At 45.5% G+C, this 19,856-nt stretch overlaps 1 protein-coding gene across 6 annotated transcripts in view; it reads left to right on the forward strand.

Moving 5' to 3' along the window:
- The window catches only part of MAPKAP1 (MAPK associated protein 1), a 253,138-nt gene that overhangs the window by 170,863 nt on the left and 62,419 nt on the right, over nt 1–19,856 (forward strand). For 5 of the 6 annotated variants that reach the window (XM_066256207.1, XM_066256209.1, XM_066256210.1 and 2 more), the window contains one exon: nt 19,287–19,394. The exons of the other annotated variant lie outside the window; for it this stretch is intronic. In XM_066256207.1, the coding sequence (XP_066112304.1) occupies nt 19,287–19,394 (108 nt within the window). The remainder of the gene's footprint in view (nt 1–19,286; nt 19,395–19,856) is intronic. 6 annotated transcript variants of the gene reach the window in all.

Raw genomic sequence — 19,856 nt, forward strand, 5'->3', positions numbered from 1 at the left:
ACCTTTTTAAGACTAAAATGTTATATGAATATAACCTTTGTATTGTGATTTTTGCCAGCATTTTTTTTCTGTGGCCTGTATTTTCCATAGGTCAAAGTACAAGCTATTAGCTGAGTTCTCCAGCCTGCTCTAAGAAGGACTACTATCTCAAATATAAATGAAAACAGCTGCTTTTCCATAACATTAGAGTCCCAAGCAGCTGTCAGATGTACATTTTGACAATTGTTTTTAAGTTAAGACAAAAATTAGTTGACTGAATCTACTAATACAGTTAAGTGTATCATCTAACTTCTGTGGCGAGGTAGAACAGAGGTCATAGAAAAGCCCGTTGAGTTAGAATGTAGCTGTCCCAAAAGGCTTGAACTTACTTGAAATGAGAACCCTGTGATGAGCCCCTTCCTCTGTGCCAGGAACAGAAGGTCTTAGCGCCTGGCGGTGGCTGCTGCACCACTGCCTCTGTCGCCAGTGAGCCTGAGCCTCGCTGACAGCCATTGTGCTCTTTGCAGCTGAAGAGACAGAGGAGGACCAGCCCATTGTCTCCTGAAAGCCTGAATCACAGCTCTCTGTGCAGCCCCTGGAGGATTTATTTCAGGGATGGCTGTTGCGGATGGCTTAACGCTCATGCTGCCGCTACTAACTGGTGACCTTGGCCAGGTCATTCTAAAATAGGTCACAACTAGCTCACAGGCTGATGTCTGGTAGCCTAAACTTTGGAACTTAATACCTGGAGTCTAGAAGCATCTCCCTGGTTCCACTCTTGTTGCTGTTATTCTTTCTAGCTCTTTAGTGAGTTTCTAAGCCTTTTTGTACTTCATTTCCTCGAGAATAATATTATCTTCTTTACAGCACTTTTGTAAGAATTAAATGGAAATCCCATTTCACACATGAAGCACTTAGCTGTTCTTATTTTATTGCTCAGTAAATGTTAGTTGTGTCCCCCTCCCTTCAGTTTTGCTGTTGTGAGACCCAGTCATACTCACAGTTTTGTGATTTAACACTTCTTTATGAGTATGACTGCTTTGTGTCATGGTTCAACAGAGACTCTAGCTGCTAAGGACCCCAGCTCATGTTTAGCCCCCATTAGGTATGGCCCCGAATGTGTGCATCTGTCTGCCCAGCTGCTCGTTTGAGCTTTTCCAGGGGTCTGAGGCCCTTGTCAGAGCAGCAGAGTATCAGTGAGAACATCGGTGTGCACGTGTAAGGATGACCCAGCATTCCTCCGGAGCACTCTGCATCTGGGGCTGGGTGCGGAGAAGGCTGAAGGCTGGAGAAACTTTCGTCATAAATTTTCTCTTCGGCAGGACTTCCCAGTGAACATCTGACATGAGCAGAGAGGAAATGCTGATTGGCCTCAGAGTCAGCTGAAGGAGACAGGAGCTGCGGTGGAAGCTGCTGGATTTACTGTTATTAGCAAGGCAAATGGGAAGCCAGCAGGGCAGCCCGGCTCCCAGATAATAGATCTAACAAGGAGGAGAACTCCCGGAAAGGAACATGGCTGCCAGCCATGGCTCCTCTCCTGCCACTTTTCCCGTGGCTTTTACCTTTTTGTTTTGCGTGTTTAGCACAAGGAACCACAATTGGCTTACCATAAAACAGGATATAGAGTTTAGCTGATCTGTTTGGTAGATGGACTTGAATTGGTGAAATGTGCGAAACTGTATTAATATAGTAATAAATAATTGCCACTTATTTGGTACTTCTGTGGTAGACTAAGTGCTTAAAATGTGTTATGATCTTATTTAATCTATAAATAACCCCATGAGTTAAAAATTACTATCCCCAATCTGGAGATAAGAAAACTGATCAGAGTTAATGTTCTACGTTAGCTGGAGCTGGGATTTGAATCCTGCCTTGAAGGTCTTACCAACCTGGTGGAAGGGATCAAGGCAAGAGCCCAAATGTCTGTGCTGGAGCCCCACAGGGTACTGGCAATAACAAAGGCACTTACTGTGGCTTGTGTTCTGACTTGAAACACAGCCCTGGTTGGCACAGTTGTGGTTAGAAGGAAGATGGAAGCAGAGAGGATCTGAGTTGGCAGTTGGAGCCAATCTCTGAAGGGTCTGACCACCTAAAACAGAGAGCAGGGCAGGTGGGCAGCCAATACCCAAAGACCACAAGGACTGAAGAACTGGAGTTCTCAGAGCAAGGACCAGGGAAACATGATGCTCAGCATCCAGGGGATGGCAACACAGAGAGCCGTGCCCTGGCCGTGTTGGCTCAGAAAGGCAGCAAGTGAGCAAAAATCCTATTGCCAGATTACCTCTAGAAAACAAACCCTTGAAAATTCCTCTCAGCCTGACCTGTGGTGGCATAGTGGATAAAGCTTTGACCTGGAACGCTGAGGTTGTCGGTTTGAAACCCTGGGCTTGCCTGGTCAAGGCACATATGAGAAGCAACTACTACAAGTTGATGCTTCCTGCTCCTCCCCCCACCTTTCTCTCTATCCTCTCTTTAAAATCAGTAATTAAAATCTTTAAAAAACAAATGCCTACCAGAGGCCAGCATACTGGCCTCAGTAAATCCAACACAGCTAGCTTTTTTCTCTAGCATTAAAAGCGATGTAAACTAAAAATACCTATCTTTAAATGCTCAAATCAAACTTGGTACAGAAAGACACACTGTAAGAGGAGCTGAAAAACTGAGACACCATCATTCATCCAATTAATTGTTAGTCACTCATCAGACATTTACCAAGTTATGTAGTTACGAAGATGAGTGCTTCCTTCCTCACACAAACCCTCTTGGATTTCATTGAGTTGAGAGTCATGGCAAACTCCAAACTATTTAGATTGCTCTTGGTCATGCCCCCCCCCTCCCCCCATGTTTTCATCCCTTATTTTTATCAAGCAAGTGTAGGTGAGCTCAGATAAACTAAATGTATAATTTGTACACAAGGAAGCCCAGGCTGGTGAATGGCATCGTGGAGCAGGCATGGTTTTCAGAGGCTCACTGAGAACCTAGCAGGACCTCAGGCCTGGAGCAGGTTCTGAGCTGGGCTGAGCCAGTTACTTGAAGGAGAGATGAAGGCCAAGGCCAGATTAAAACAAAGGAAGCCTGTGTCTGGTTGGCCCGAAATTAGAAAATCCTCTTGCCTTGGAACAGAGCCTGCGGGTGAGAGGAATGCTAAGTGGTGCAACTTGACCTATTATGAGGAAAGGAAGTGGGTCAGTCTAGGAACCTGATAGGGCCTGATGTTGTCATGGCGGTCAGTGGGAGGAAAGCAGATGCGGAGTTGGTGGAGACCAGAGAAGACATGGGGACAATCATAAAGGAGGATGTGGGGGGGGGCGGGCAGTGGGGGTAGGAAACCGTGCAGTACATGCACTGAATAGCGAGGAGACCAGTTTGACTGGGTAATAGAGGGTATAGATGGACAAGAAATAAGGATGGATTGAAGGTCTGAAAAGTAGGGTAAGGAGTGGGCTGAGGTGAAGTTGTGAAATGATTTTAACCGTAGAAATGGTCACCTTCAGAGTTTGACTCTGACAATAGGGTGAAGAATGGATGGCTGGAGGCCGAGAGATGGGTTGGGAGACCATTACTGTGGGCTGGATGGTACGGGATGCAGGGGAGATGGCTTAAGTGGGTAGAGTCTGCGGAACTCAGGACCTGACTTAATGTCAGTAAGGAGGAGGAAGGCCTAGTTAAGTATTTCAAACTTGTGAGTGCCTGTTTCACTTCTTAGAGGCCATACTCACTTTTCATTATCTTTGCATCTATGGTGCCTAGCGCATGGCACGTGGTAGGTTCTATGACTGTTTGATGAACAACTGAGTTAATTTGTCGGGAGACTTGTGTTCTCATCATTGGAAACCCAGTTACAAGGGAAAAGCTGGTTTGAAGAGAAAAGTTTAAGAAGTTTATAGCTGATGATCGTATAAAACTAGAAGCAAGGCCCTGGCCGGTTGGCTCAGCGGTAGAGTGTCGGCCTAGCGTGCAGAGGACCCGGGTTCGATTCCGGCCAGGGCACACAGGAGAAGCGCCCATTTGCTTCTCCACCCCTCCGCTGCGCTTTCCCTCTCTGTCTCTCTCTTCCCCTCCCGCAGCCGAGGCTCCGTTGGAGCAAAGATGGCCCGGGCGCTGGGGATGGCTCTGTGGCCTCTGCCCCAGGCGCTAGAGTGGCTCTGGTCGCAACATGGCGACGCCCAGGATGGGCAGAGCATCGCCCCCTGGTGGGCAGAGCGTCGCCCCTGGTGGGCATGCCGGGTGGATCCCGGTCGGGCGCATGCGGGAGTCTGTCTGGCTGTCTCTCCCTGTTTCCAGCTTCAGAAAAATGAAAAAAAAAATGAAATAAAATAAAACTAGAAGCAAAAAAGTACTTGCACTTCTGTTCGTTCCTGCAGAGGTGGGCCCACGCCTTTCATTATCAGTGCACTTCCTTGCAGAGTTGGTGGAAGTCTCTAAGAGGACCTGCTCTCTCAGCGAGGGCTAGAACCCCTTCCCCCATGGCCGCAGACACCCAGCTGTTTGTTTATAGAACCTTGTGTTGTCGTGTTCCCCCCCCCCCCCCCCCCCCCGGGCCTCACTGAATCTGCTCAGCAGCAGGAGGAGACTTAGGTTCAGAGAGGAGATGGTTTTCCCAAGTCAGTCTCTGGCATAAGCAGATTTGAATGTAAGTCTTCAGATTCCACAGTATTGTAACAAAGTCTGATGAGCGAAACCATTGGGCCCCAGGCTTGCTCTGCATCGCCTCAGGTTGGAGTCACGGGTTTTATATAGCTCAGAAAAGGCTGCAGACAAATGAAGTCTCCTTTTTGTTTGTTTCTTTTGTTTTTATCCTTAGGTGCTTGTGACTAAATTCACTAATTTCACTGGCTGTCAAGGCTGTGTTAAGGAAAATGGGTTTGAACTGCTGTGGTTTTTGAGTACTGGGCTGGATGTCAGAACCCTTTGCCGTCACGGGAGATTCTGTCACTCTGGATTTACTGTCTGCTCCCCACAGCTGAATTCCTCAGCACTGTGATTTAGCACCCTGGCTCCTCGTCAACCAGTTTTGGCATTTATTTGAATGCATTACCCCACTGGTTTCCATAAACTATTTTACAATTGTTTAAAATAAATGACTGTTTATTTCCACAAAAACCATCTGTATTTCTTTATAGAGCAACAGATAACTGTATGTAAAATTTGGTAATGTCACAGTGACTCAAGTTAAGAGAAACAGATTGGATTGAAAAATTGGATGCTACGGGACAGCGTTAAAGGCTTCCTTCCATCCTTTCTAACAAGTGATATCTGGATTTGAAGGAGGAAAAAATACTTTTTTTTTTTTACAAGTAATATCAGGCCTCCTCTCTGCAAAGGAAAGTGCAATCATGGCAGGTTAGTGACAGGATGTGGACTGTTAGCATCCCTCATGGTAGTGGAGTGCCTGTCCCTTCACTCTCTCTGCCTGAGATGATGTGGAGACAGCTCTTGTCCAGTGGCTTCCAGCCTTCTGCAGCTTTTGAAATTCTGTGTTGCCTTCTTACTGTGATGTTGAGCAGTTTGCGTTTAGTCCTGCGTGTTGTAGCTCAGAGAACTCTGGTGGGAAGCATGTTGGGACAGGCTGCGGTGGCGAGAAGGTAGGTCTGGGTGATGGAACCGACCTGATCGTGATGAGGGACTGGCCGCTGCCAGTATTGGTCTTCCATCTTCCAACCATGTCCAAAGCGCCACAGTGGCTCGTCTTGCCCCACACTCGTTCCATCCGTTCCCAGGAAACCCAGTTAGAGTTGGGGCATGATTGGAAGTCTCCAGACAGTGGGACATTTGGAGTCACATGGAATGTGGAGCTTCAAGTCTGCTTTGGAGGAAGAGGTCATCAGGGTGGTAGGCAAGCAGACGGGGCTTCCGTTTGGTCACAAAATACTCACTAAACACACCTTGTGCTGTGGCTGACCTGGGAATGCAGAGATCCTAAAACATGCTCTCAACTTGCATACAGCTAGTACATGAGGCAGGCCCGCCAGAGAGCTTTGTAGTGTGGCTGCTCAGAGAATTCCAGAGGCAGCGGCTCCCGCACAGTGTTGTCTCCTTGGGTAGGAAAGAATGGCGCTAGAGAAGTGAAGTAGGGAGATTATTCCAGACAGAGGCGCTAGTGTGAGCAAGGCACAGAGGGTGGCGATGGCATCGTTTGGAGGCGCTTTCTGGTTTTCTGTGGTATTAGGTGGGAGGTAGGAAGGGGAAAGAAATGAGAGCAGTGTGGGAGACCTTCAGTGGTTGCGGCCTAAGCTGGAGAACAAGAAACTCCCTCCACCCCCTCTGCCACCCGAGTGCTGCTGGGAAAGCAGAAGCAGCGACCAGGAATAGGGCTCCCTGAATCCTAGGAACCACTCTTAACAGGTGGGTGCTGCTGTTATCCCTCTTTTACAGGTGGCACAGAAAAGTTAAGTAACTTGCCCAACATCACACAGCTGTTAAGTGATGGAGCTAGGATTTCAAACCCAGTCTGGCTTATAACCATTTTGCCATCCCAAATGTGTTGAGCTCCACCGAGGTTGCAGGGCATTCCCTAGGACACACATATACTCCACAGTGTGGAGTTTAGGGCAGGGATCAAATCCATACCTTCATTACCCCCAGTCTGCAGGGATGGGCCCCTGACTCACCACCCCTGTTCTCCAAGCCTGCGTGGAGCGTCAGGGCCGCCCTAGAGGGAGATTGAGAAGGCCAGAGAGACAGGATAGGGCTGCGCTTTGTTTTCCACAGCCCATCTGGAGTCCATGGGGAGGACAGGGCAGGCACAGGTCTCTGGATGAGGGTGGTCGAGCAGCAAGTGGGCTCTCTGACCGTTGGTCCTCAGGCACGGCTTCTCTGAACAGAGCTCCATTGGCCCAGTCTCAGATGCTCCAGTCCTCTTCACCTTTGCTGTCTTGCTCCTTTGAGCAGCTCTGGTGTCTCTGTGGTCCAACCATGACTTCACTGGGCCACGGGAACCCTGAACACTCTGGGGTCTGTGCCATTTTAGTTCCTGGCTCCGCGGTGGCTTAGGTGTCTCCGCGGCTGCTGCTGAGCCCCGTAATCTGTGAGGAGCCAGAGACGGCGAGGGAAGGCCCCAGAGGCCACAGCCTCTAATCCCGTCTAGCTGGAATCACCTCTAAAATTGTTCCACCTCATTTTTTTAAGTTGGATTTTTAATGACAAAAGTAATGCCAGTATATGCCCACTGTCAAAAATCCAAACAAGATAGAAATCTATAAAGGAAAAAGCAAAAGCTCCAGCTTTGCTATTACCCCATCCTACACCCAGAGGTGATTCCAGTCAGCAGAGGAACTGGGAGAACAGTGTTGGCGTGTGTGTGCTGGGCACATGTGTACTCACACGTATAAATGCACATATAGCTGGGCGTGACTATTAAACTGGAGCATGCTCCATACTGTCTATATATTTTTTAATCTAATAATGTATTATAGAAATCTTCCCATGTCTTATTAACTTAGTTTATTTTTTTAAAGAGCTACATAACATCCCAGTGTACATATCTACTGTAATTGATTTAATAGTTCCCTAGTGGAGAATATTTAGATGGTGCAGTTTTTGATACTAAAACAGTGCTGAGCGAACATCTTTGAACATACATCATTGCGTGCTTGGAGTAGTGTTTCTCAGGATAGACTCCTTTGTTGAGTCAAGGTTGCTCAATTTTAAATGCCAGCTCGTTGAAGTCATTCTATTTAACAAAGATTATTGAGCACCTACAAAGAGCCGAGCTCTGGGAGTGCAGAGTTGAGTTTTTTCAAGTCTCCCCACCCCCACCTGCAACGAGCGCCCTGATTGGAGGGGGTGGGGGGAGCACAATGACAAATAGACAAAACTGCTTCTCATCCAACATGCTCAGTGCTCTGACAGAGGCAGAGCCCCAAGGAAGCCGGGATGAAAGAGCTCTTGATTCTGACAGGGATTCAGGCAAGGCTGCAGGGAGGAGGGCAGATGCCAAAGGTGTGCCTCCCTACTCCTCCCAGGAGCCCATCTGCGAGGCTGGGCATTCAAGGAGAAATTCGTTCTAAAGAGTTATGACGCCCCTGCATTTTCTCCAACACAAAGAAGGAAACCGGCCGCACGCCCTCTCCTTTCCTCCTCTTGGCACTTTCTGATTGATGATTGGAAATGATGGCAATATATAAACTATTTTTCTTTTTATTTTATGACCTGGTAATAGCAGTAACATATTTCCAGTAAATGTTTTCTATCGCAATAAAAAAGTTGTAACAGGACTAGAAATGGGTATAGTTAAACCCTAAAGAAATCACACTTTCAGAACTGTGGATTGAGGCAGTAACTCTGTAAATCATGTAACTTAGAAAAAGGCCCCCTCCCCAGAAAAACATCAGGGCAAGCAACTGAAGTTCTCATTCAGTGCTTGTCTGGGGGGCACCTGCTGTGAGGGCTGGGGGTCCTCAGTTTTGACCCCCTGAAGACCAGCTACCCCCTCTCTCTTCCCCACCTACTTCTTACATTTTTTTTTATTTATTCACTTTAGAGAGGAGAGAAGGGGGGAGAGAGAGAGAGAGAGAGAGAAGGGGGAGGAGCAGGAAGCATCAACTCCCATATATGCCTTGACCAGGCAAGCCAGGGTTTTGAACGAGCAACCTCAGTGTTTCCAGGTTGACGCTTTATCAACCTCAGTGTTTCCAGGTTGACGCTTTATCCACTGCGCCACCACAGGTCAGGCCCCACCTACTTCTTTACTCCTCTCTGAACTGATAGATCATCTCAGCCTTACTGTTTCTTTTCTTCAACCCAAAGATCAAGAAGATTATAGAATGCTCTTTCTGAATACCATGTAGTAGTGTGGCATTACACTTTGTTCTGGCGTCACCATGGGCACATGACATAGCTACGTACTTTTTATTTTCTCCTCTGTAAAATGGGGATTGCGATAAGGCCTGTCTCATAGAATTTTAGGGTTCAGAGAGCTAATGCATGTAAAGTCCTTTGTTGAGGGCCAGGAAAGGTCTCGATGTCTGTCACTGTTTTCAAAAAAGGCAAATTGATGATTTTGTTAAATTTGCGTAACAGTGTAACGAGCGACAGTTGTGGAGCGTTGATTATGTCCTGGGCATCGTGTTACACGTAATCTTTGCAGTCACTCCATGAAGGTTTAGATCACCTCACTTGGCATAGGTCATATAGCTTGTAAAAAAGCCTAGATTTTAATCCAGGTCTTGACTCTAAAAGCTAGGCTCTGAGCACCACATGTCCACCTTCTAGGATTAGATACTCAGAGGAGCAGAGACAGTAAAACTTGGAGCGGTTCTGTCCCATGCGCGCCTGGCCTCCTCTGGCTGGTGGAGATTTGGAGCCTGATACGGAGAGCCTGTGCTCACCAAACTCGAGGGCCAGGTGGAAAAGGAGGCATTTCCTCTCCCTGATTGCAGGCAGGGCAGCCTGCTCCATAGTTGTTCCTTATTTAGGCTTTGTTACTCTTAAGAGGATGAATAGCAGCTGCTGCTTCTGTGTCTGGTGTCCTTAACATGCTCTGAAAATTAGACACCCCCCCCCCTTTGTCTTTAATTTCTGATTCTAGCTGACACCTTCATTAATGGTCCAGTGCAAGCTTTCTGTCGACTTGAGGACTACTGTGTAAAAGTGGTTTTGCTGTCCTATCAATAATAGTCATAATTTCCCCAATACTCTCATCAGCAGTGAATTGAGTCTTGCAGCAAAGAAATGGAAACCCCAGTGCAGTGGTTTTAAAGTGATTTGTCTTGTAGACGGCGCCTTATTTCAGTAAAATCAGGTCAGTGCAGCACTGCTGGGTCAGATGTAAGTCTGATGAAAATTAGTTGGAGGAAATTGATCATTTGAACCTTAGGTTATTTTTAGCCACTGTAGCTTTTTAATATCTTTTTTTATTTATTTACATTTGTTTTAATAAACTTTAACCATCATTGTCAGGCAAATTAAATGTCTTCTCAATTTCAGCCAAGCCTTTGATAAGAGAAAAGACTGCCGTCTCCCCGCCCCACAGTGGAGGCCTTCCCTTCTCAGCTTTGGAATTTGCTGTAGTTATGGGCCTTGTTTAAACACTTACACCCACTCCTCATCCTCCGGCTGCACCCCTTTCAGGGGTTTGTTTATTGCAGGCTGGCCCCTTGACCAGTCTGTTCTTCATTGCTATTGAAAGTTAATGGGGGCAAAATTGCATTCCCAAACATTTGAACCTGAAGTGGCCAAGGCCGAACTTAGTTGATCTCTGGTGATCGGTTCAATTTAGTTACGATTTTTTGCCATTAGGCTGGGGCTGAATGATGGTGATTTGGTTGAGGCCAAATGTCTGAAGAAAATTGGCTCTCTGATAAGAGTGCTGTTATCAGAGGGGGCTACCTTCTCATTTACATTTAGATGAGTATTGATTATTTATTTACTCAGAGAAGTGAGATTCGTTTCCAATCTTATCTTTCTCGTCTCTGCTTGTCAGCAGAAAGAGAGATAGAGCTCCTGACATCAGGCCAAGATAACAGCACTTTGTAGTAAAGATAAAAGTTGGAATGGGCCTTTTTCTAGTCTTGACTGAAAGGATAAGTTTTAAAAATTAGAACTGATGGGTCATGCTTTCAAAACCTTTCCTGAAGGTTTTGCAGTTTAACTAGGCAGGAGAATTGGTTTATTGGAACAGCCTTGGTCTTTCTTCTTTTGTAATAGGAATTGTATTTAATTCGATTATATTCAGCAGTTTCACTGAGAGCAAATTGTGTATTGGCTCAGAGGAGGCTAAAGTGTGACCTTATCGTCATGTCAGCTTGTTCCTTTTTTATTATTTAAATTCCAAATTATCCCATCTGAGCCTCAGAGGGGGTATAAGCTACAGTGGTTATCACTTGAATATAATTCAGTGCTTATATTCAGATCAAGCAAAAATGATTGCAGTCACCCCTAGAGGAAGAGCCATAAGTGACGGGGCTGACACTAACGGCAGACGTTGTGGAATGGCTGATGCTGGGTCTGAGTTGCTTTGTAGACAGTGTCAGCTTGTCGACGATGGCTTTGGCTCAGAGAGGAGATTGGATCATGCCAGCCCCTGCCTTAGAGCAGGCAAGGCTTGGCATAGTCCACTGTGAACGGGTATCCGTGCCACCACTCTCCTCCAGCCCACTGTCAACAGTGCCACCAGAAGAATCTGACCAAAATATAAAGCTTATTATGGCACTCCCCCGCTCTGTTAGCACCAGTTGCTTAAGAGAGAATTTAAACCTTGACCAACAGTATGTCTGAGTCAAGCACCCCAACTGCACCTGCCCCTCAAAACCCCACTGAGCCTTGGCCTTTTCTTTTTTTTTAATTTATTCATTTTAGAGAGGAGAGGGAGAGACAGAGAGAGAGAGAAGGGGGGGAGGAGCTGGAAGCATCAACTCCCATATGTGCCTTGACCAGGCAAGCCCAGGGTTTCGAACCGGCGACCTCAGCATTTCCAGGTCCATGCTTTATCCACTGCACCTCCACAGGTCAGGCGAGCCTCGGCATTTTCCACGCTGAATTGCCCTTGGTCTGTGTGGGCTTTCCAGCACCTCCTTGCCTCTGCATGTGCTGTTTCCTCTAGGAATGCACTAATTTCCTCCTCTTCTTCTGGCTCCAAGTCCTCCTTCCAGACCGGGTTCAGAGGTTCCCACCTCAAGGAAGGGGCAGCTCATTGCCCACTCTTCTGTGTTCCCACAGCACCGCCACGTTCTTACCCCGCGAAGAGAACTGGGTCCTTGATCATTTATTTGCTCATCTGTGTTTTGCCACCTCCCAGCCTACTTACGGGCAGGAATCATTGATTATTCATCAGTGTCTAGGACATTGTTGATGCTCAGAAAAACTCTGTTAACTGGGTGTATAGATGGCATTATAACATGATATATCCTTTCCTGTTTGTGGTACCATAGTTTGTTCTGTGGGTTCTGACATTGATTTACCATTTTTCGACTGCACATATAGGACCTGAGAGACTGGGGACCTAGGGAACCCTGGCTGCAGAACAAGTCTCTCATCTGCAGTGCTGCCTTTAGCTTAAAGCAGGGGTCGGGAACCTTTTTGGCTGAGAGAGCCATGAACGCCACAGATTTTAAAATGTAATTCCATGAGAACCATACAACAACCCGTGTACGTTACGCATTATTCAATAAAAATTTGATGTTGTCCCGAGGACAGCTGTGATTGGCTCCAGCCATCCACAACCATGAACATGAGCGGTAGGAAATGAATGGATTGTAATACATGAGAATGTTTTCTATTTTTAACGTTATTATTTTTTAATTAAAGATTTGTCTGCGAGCCAGATGCAGCCATCAAAAGAGCCACATCTGGCTCACGAGCCATAGGTTCCTGACCTCTGGCTTAAAGGCAAGCTGGATTGACTAGATATGCTCCCTCTTGCACTCCACGCGCCTGCCTCAGTCATACGGGAGAAGGGATCCGAGCCATGATGCCCACACTCCCCACTCCGTGTTTCTTCCCTTAATGGGGCTGTGAGTCTCTTGGGGCTTTTGGGCTAGTGCTCTGCCTACACCTCATCGCCGTGGCTTCCGTTCCAGCCTGTACTGCAACAATAGCAGCCGTCACTGAGCACTTCGCTACAGGAGTCAAAGATTGTCGGGCCTTACAGGAACCTTCTGAGGGAAGTCCTGTTAGCCTCGCATTACAGATGAGAAAATACACAGAGAGCAAGGGACTTCCTTAGAATGCACTGTTACTCCCTGAGAGGCTACAGGCACCAGGAGTTTTCTGCTCAAAACCCAGCCTTGCCTCTTACTTCCTCACACTTCACCTTTTCCTGGCTACTTTCAAGTTAAAGCAACTCTTAAGCCGGCGAATGGAAAGTGGTTGACATGAAGGTGAATCCATGGAAGCGTTCAGCCTTTGACTTGACAGTTTTGCTCAGACGGATAGTCCTCAAACTTGTTCTGATGCTCAGCAGTAATAATGAGAGGTTGATTCATTTAGATCCCATTTCAGTCCAAAAAGCATTTGGAAAACATACATTAGTATAGTAGGATAAAAAAAATACAGGCCTGGGCCTGACCTGTGGTGGCACAGTGGATAAAGCGTCAACCTGGAAACGCTGAGGTTGCCGGTTCAAAAACCCTGGGCTTGCCTAGTCAAGGTACATATGGGAATTGATGCTTCCTGCTCCTCCCCCCTTCTCTCTCTCTCTCTCTCTCTCTCTCTCTCTCTCTCTCTCCTCTCTATAATGAATAAATAAAATCTTAAAAAAAAAAATACAGGCCTGACCAGGTGGTGGTACAGTGGATAGAGCATGGACCTAGGACACTGAGGATCCAAGTTTGAGACCCCGAGGTCTCTGGCTTGAGCGGAGGCTCACCAGCTTGAGCACCAGGTCACTGACTCAGCTGCAGCCCCGTCCCCCATCAAGGCAACGTTTGAGAGAGCAATCAACGAACAACTAAGGTGCCACAACAAAGAATTGATGCTTTGCATCTCTCCTTTCCTGTCTGTCTCCTCTGTCTCTGTCTATCTGTCCTCTCTCTGTCCTCTCACAACAAAACAAAACAAAAACACAAACACATGAATTGATAACTACATGAAAGGAAAAAGAAAATAAAGATCCAGAGATTTAAATGACACAGGAACGTGTGTCCAGTCGTCACAGTCGGGTCACACGTTTAGTACTGCACTTCCTAATGGGCAAAGGAGAGAGGGACCCAGTATCAAAGCTGTTGCTGCGAGGAAGTATGGCGTCTCCTGCTGCCCAGGTTTGCAGAATGCTTGAGGCCATGGTGTGGCCTCTCGCTCTTTGTGCTTCTGTACTTGTTTCCCATTGGATTTGAACTCTCGGCTGGCTCTCAGCTGCTAAGGAATTACATACTAAAAACCTTTTATGTTTCAGACCAAGGAAGCTGGAGCAGCATATATGTATCCACCACCCAGCAGATACTACAGATTTTCTTTGAAATTTATGTGCTGAGATGGCTGCCTTAGGTTTACAAAATCCATAAAAATCCTGCCCGAGTATTAGAACTTGGAGCCCTCCCAAAGTGCTCAGAGCAGTATTTTGTCCCTAGCCATTTGGTGGCATGGTATTACTGCAATAAATACATCATTGGAGTGCCCAGATTTTCCTGTCACTGCAGAGTACCCGCTTCCCAGAGTCTCCCTTTTGTGCTTCCTCTGCTGTGAGGTGGAGGGCTTGTGGCTCCCGCGCAGCTGTGACATTTTAACACCTCTTTCCAAAAGGGTGGATGTTGCCTTGAGAACTATGTCCTCTTCAGTGTGAAAGAGCCTTTTATGTTTTATGTAATCATTTCTTTGGCAGAGTATATTAATAGAAACTGACCTCATTGCTTGTCTTTTTAAAATGGCTTTGGCTGCTGTTTTTTCTCTCCTCTCATGTCAGCTGCCTAAAAATTAAGCATTTAATAGAAACTATAGTTTGATAGTGTAGGGAAAACAGCTGTGTTAGGCTCATTTGCCTGTTTTCTGGCTGCAAGTAATTTGAATGATTAGTGTGCGAGCACGTGGCAGAAAGCCATGTATGCATATAGCCTATGTAAGGCTACGGGTGCTTTCCCTCAGGGGTGATTTTCTCGTTTGCTCTCCCACCACCGCGAGTTGTGGTTGTCCCCTGCGTGTTCGCTGGCCCGCCTCTGCGAAATCCCATAAACGGGAATGGCTCAGTGTCTCTCAGCTGCATGGTTCTTCTGTGGTCTGCCCAAATCCAGTGTGAACCTGCCTGGCCTCAACCATTACAGATAGATAGTGGGCTAAGTCAGTGGTCAGCAAACTCATTAGTCACCAGATCCAAATATCAGCAGTACAACGATTGAAATTTCTCTTGAGAGCCAAATTTTTTAAACTTAAACTAGATAGGTAGGTACATTCCTTAGGTACGTGCGAGGTAGCGCCCGCACGTGGTATTTTTTGGAAGAGCCACACTCAAGGGGCCAGAGAGCTGCATGTGGCTCGTGAGCAGCGGTTTGCCGACCACTGGTCTAGGTTGTCATAATCTTGATTATCATCAACAGACTTTTTTAAAGTACTTATTGTGAATGAGGCACTGGTTCGTATGGAATACAGAGAGAGAGTGCAGGCCTGGGCAGTGCTAGGTACGATTCCTAGTTCCACCGCTCCCTATGAGACATTGTACAAGTTACTTAGACTTTGTATGTAAGTCACAGTTTCTTCCTCTGTAAAACAGAATTCATACTATTAATCCTAGGGTGGCAGTAAATGAGATGATTTATATAAAAGGCCTAGCACACTACGTGGCACATTAGACCCTGTTATATTACATGATCTCTTAGTGTTGCTACAGTCTGATGATGAGGAATGAGGAGAGCTGACACTTAGATAACACTATTAATGTAGCAGACACTGTCCCAACTGCTTTGCAACTGTTAACTCATTGAATGCTCAGACAGGCCTGTGAGGTAGGACTCAGCGGGGACTAGACCAAGGCCGTCTGGCCCCAAGTCTGTGCCCTTCATCATCACGCTATATTGCCTCTCATCTGTAGCCTGCCTCTCATTACACAGTATGGTCTGAAGTTACCAATCTCGCGTTTTCAGGGGGAAATGTGTGAAATAGTCTTTCTGAGATAAGTTATCCAGTGTTCGGGCAAGAATTAAGAGAGAAATTGATATTTGGAAGAGGGAGTTTTCAACTTGGGTCTAGATCTCGAGTCTCATCTACAGTTTAAGCACCTACCTTCCCCAAAGTCAAGACCCGTCAGTCCCTTGCTGAGTTCAGAAGTGGGTTTCCAAGTTGTTCTTTAGCTTTTCTGGAAGAGCAGGGAGTTCCCAGAGCAGATGACACTCAAAATTTGAGTTACTAACAAAACAGGGCATATATAGGAATATTCTTAAGGAAAGATGGAGAGAGTCTTCCTGGCTGGACGGAAAGGCACGGAGGTTCTGTCCTCTCAGGGACCCAGCTGGGGTATAGCCGTAGCACGGGATACTTAGTATGTGTGGATTTCATGAAAATAAATTATTTCAGATCATTTTCATTTTGAATTTATGGAAACCAGAAGCTAAGTGATTCAAAACCCAAATGAATGCACAAATCTATAAAAATCTATACTTACAGTATAAACTATGGCCTCTATAATTGGCCAATAATTTACAGTTTGCAAGAGGAAGAAAAGCTCAAAACACACAGGCTTTAGAGTCAAAGATCCTTGGCTTTCACTTTCCCGTCTTGACTTCCTACCTTTGTGATCTTGTGCAATTTGCCTCCCCCTGCCAACCTACAGGGCCCCAATCTGGCAAATGGGGGTGCTGATACCTACCTGTTAGAGCTGCTGAGAAGATTCAGTCAGGTAACATGCAGTGCTTGGCATACCGTGGCTACTCAGCAAATGAGAGTCCTCATCATACTGGGCTTCAAGGAAAAAGTCCTAAAGCTACTTTCTTAAGACAAACTATTTTAACAGAAATATCTGTAAGACCCATTAAACAAGAAAGTCGTTACTGTTGAACGATGGCATCTGTGGCTTTGAGAGTGGTACTGGGACTTGTGTTGAGGGATACGGGACCCTTCATAGTGCTCCCTGGCTTCCCTCCTCTGTCCCGGGCTGCTGCCATGGCTGGAAGGAGAAAGTGTGCAGAGGACAGCAGCCAGAAGCACAACCTGATGTGGGCACGTGTCGGCTCCCCGCAGTCAGGAAACGGGTGGTTTACCTGCACCCAGCTGTCAGGCAGACAGCTCGAGACGCCCAGCGCCCTGTACACTGCACTCAAAGTCGCAGTAAACATGCTAGGTTGCAGGCTTACTTAAGATGAAAATATCGATCACATTAACAGATAATGTCTAGCTTTGATTAAATTTTGCATATGGGAGACCCATTGGAGATGCCATGATATGTTGTAATTATAGTATCCTCAGAAAAATGGCATAGCAAGAAATCAGAGGGCTTATAAAAGTGTATATGATGTATTTTAAATTATCAAAGTAGCCATTATTTATTATAGAAAATGTGAAAAATACAGAGTAACATTAAAGAAAAAAACACTCATTTTCCCACTCTCTAGTATGACTAACATTCACATTTTGGAAATAACCTTTCAGTACCTTTTCCCCCTGTGACTTTACATATTTTTTATAATTGCACTCATCCTTCACAAATTGTGTAATTTCTGTTTTCATAAAATAGCATATTATAAACATTTTATAAAATTAATTTTTTTGCAACATTACTTTTCATATTGTCATGGTATTTTACAATATTTTGTTTAACCTGGTATCTCACAATATTTTATTAGATCTAGGTTAGTCCCAATTTTCTGCTATCATGGAAAAATGATTTGTTCTAGCTGAACTTTGTGCGCCGATATCACTGTAAAGTCACGGAAGTGGATGTCAGTGCCTAACGTGCGGTGTTGCTGGAGAGTTCCTGGGGTTGGACAGTTGGAGCTCTTTCAACGGGCCAGTGTCTCAGGAAGCAGCTCCCCAGGTTCAGGGTGACTCCCTCCCCTTCAGGGGGCTGAGGGTGCTCGCAGCTGCAAGAGGTGGGTGTTAGGGATGGGGAAAGGAGAGGGCTGAGTCTTCTGAAAGTTCAGCGAGGCATGATTTTACTGTCATTGCTTCCACCAGTGAATGTGAAGGCATGCAGTGATCAGCAGCAAACACGCCTGGTAATTGACAGTTGTTGTTACTGTCAGATGACAGGTAGCAGAGACCAAGAATTACCTGTATTTCCATACCTTTATTTGCTTGATATTTTTGAAAATATATTTATTTATTTATTTTTTATTTTTTTATTTTTATGTATTTTTTTTTAATTTTTTTTATTATTATTCATTTTTAGAGAGGAGAGGGAGAGACAGAGGGAGAGAGAGAGAGGAGAGACAGAGAGAGAGAAAGGGGGAGGAGCTGGAAGCATCAACTCCCATATGTGCCTTGACCAGGCAAGCCCAGGGTTTCGAACCGGCGACCTCAGCATTTCCAGGTCGACGCTTTATCCACTGCGCCACCACAGGTCAGGCATAAATTTATTTATAATGTTGAAATATAATACCTTCTTGACCTGAGTACAGCATATGAGAGTTTATAAGAATTGTGTCAACCTCTGAGTATGTACTTGCTTTAAAACATAGTTATATATATTTTAGGCACCGTTTACTTTATAAGGGTTTAAAAGCTATAAGCATCTTAAAAAAAGACTGAATGTATGTAAGAGCTCTGAGAACTGGCAGAAGTGCTAATGAAGTACCAGTTAAATTAGAGGAAAGATCAGATATACCATGAAACGACAGTGCTGCAGATGGACACGGACTACGGGAGAGGAGAAGGACTTGAGCGGAGTGCAGTGCCCCCGGCTGATGGAGCAGTGCTGGTTAGCTGACAACAGCTGAAGGACAGACCTAAAAATACCTGTCCGTCTGGGCGGCCTCTGAGGCGCCCCTCAGATCTCTTACAACTCTCCTTCTGTCTGACCAGACACGCCTTTCCCAGTCAGAACAGTAAGACAGTTTCTTAGGCCGCTAATCTTTTCAGTAACCATTAATAAGAGCAGTCTTTTGAATCTGATCATTGGACCTGTTAGGTGTTATCTGAGAAGAACAAGATTGTCATTTGGCTTGACAAAGAAATACATGAACAAATGTATAAAATGCCCCAGTGTTATTGTTAAGATCTGCCAGCACCCCCTGTGTGACAGAGGATAGCTAGTATTCCTGGTTTCCAGGGTTATTGAGTTTTTGTTTTTGTGTGTTCATAAATGTTTCCATGAAAACATAAGTCAGTACCCACTGTCCCTTCTATCATTATAACCCAGACACCTGAGATTTAATTTTTTAACTTCATCTGGTATTTAAAAGCTTTTTTTTAAAAGTTTTGGGGCTGTCATCATATTAGATTTCCAAACATAGCTTATAATTGATTATTAATAATTTTGTAATAATTACTAAGTACTTTTATAAGAATGAGTATTTACTAAGTATTTTTTGTTACTTAGAGTACTTATTTCCTTACACTTAGAGTATGTCATCTCTACTGTTCATAATAATCCTTCAAGGTTATGTAAGTATTCTGTCTTAGGAAACAGGCTCAAAAGAGGGTAGCTTGCCTGCTCGTGTCTGAAAAACCATGTAGCTGCGCTGTCATTCCAGGTTAGTCTGACTCCAAAGCCGTCTACCTCTTACTTTGTTTTGGGGAGAACTGAGTGAAAACAGACCTGCTAATAGAACAGACAGGTGTGTGAAACCTTGTGTGAGAAACACCCAGACTCTTCCATCTTGGATAGCTAAACCTCAGGCCGACTTTTCGTAGTGCTTTAGCAGCTTTTGCCAGTATGCAGTGTTCTGTCCATGTTAAATTCACAGTGTCGGACTTCCTCCCCTCCTCCTGCCCCTTTGATCTTCCAGGCCCCCAGTACCGCCTGGAGAAGCAGAGTGAGCCCAATGTCGCCGTGGACCTGGAGAGCACTTTGGAAAGCCAGAGCGTGTGGGAGTTCTGCCTGGTCCGCGAGAACAGTACGTTGGCCTCCCTGCTCCACGCCCGTTTTGTCCATTGCAAACATGCTTAGAAGTCATGTGTTTGGGGACACCGGTCTGGTTTCTCAAGGCAGATTTCAAGTGACTGTTTTTCAAGCAGGCCTCAGCCTTCTTGCCAAAAGTGTGTCCTGAAGTGAAATGATTGATTTTATGCTTTTTGGTCAAGAGTCTGCATCCTGCTTAGCTCTCTGTGATTAATATTTTTTTATTAAACTGTATGTTTCTAAATTTGGATTATTCTTGGAAACAGCTTAGAAATATGAGGTCTTTTCTAAGGCAAAGGCTATTTTATATAGAAAGCAACTGGCCCTGTCAGTATCACTGCTCAGACATGAAGTTTTAGAAAATTCTGACCCTTTGAGTACTCTTGGCAGGAGACAGTGTAATGGTCCCTAGTGCTATGTTGTAAGCTTCTTTAAAACTTCAGTTAACCTTTCATTC

The sequence above is a fragment of the Saccopteryx bilineata genome, chromosome 2, assembly GCF_036850765.1.
Source record: "Saccopteryx bilineata isolate mSacBil1 chromosome 2, mSacBil1_pri_phased_curated, whole genome shotgun sequence".
Taxonomy (NCBI): Eukaryota; Metazoa; Chordata; class Mammalia; order Chiroptera; family Emballonuridae; genus Saccopteryx; species Saccopteryx bilineata.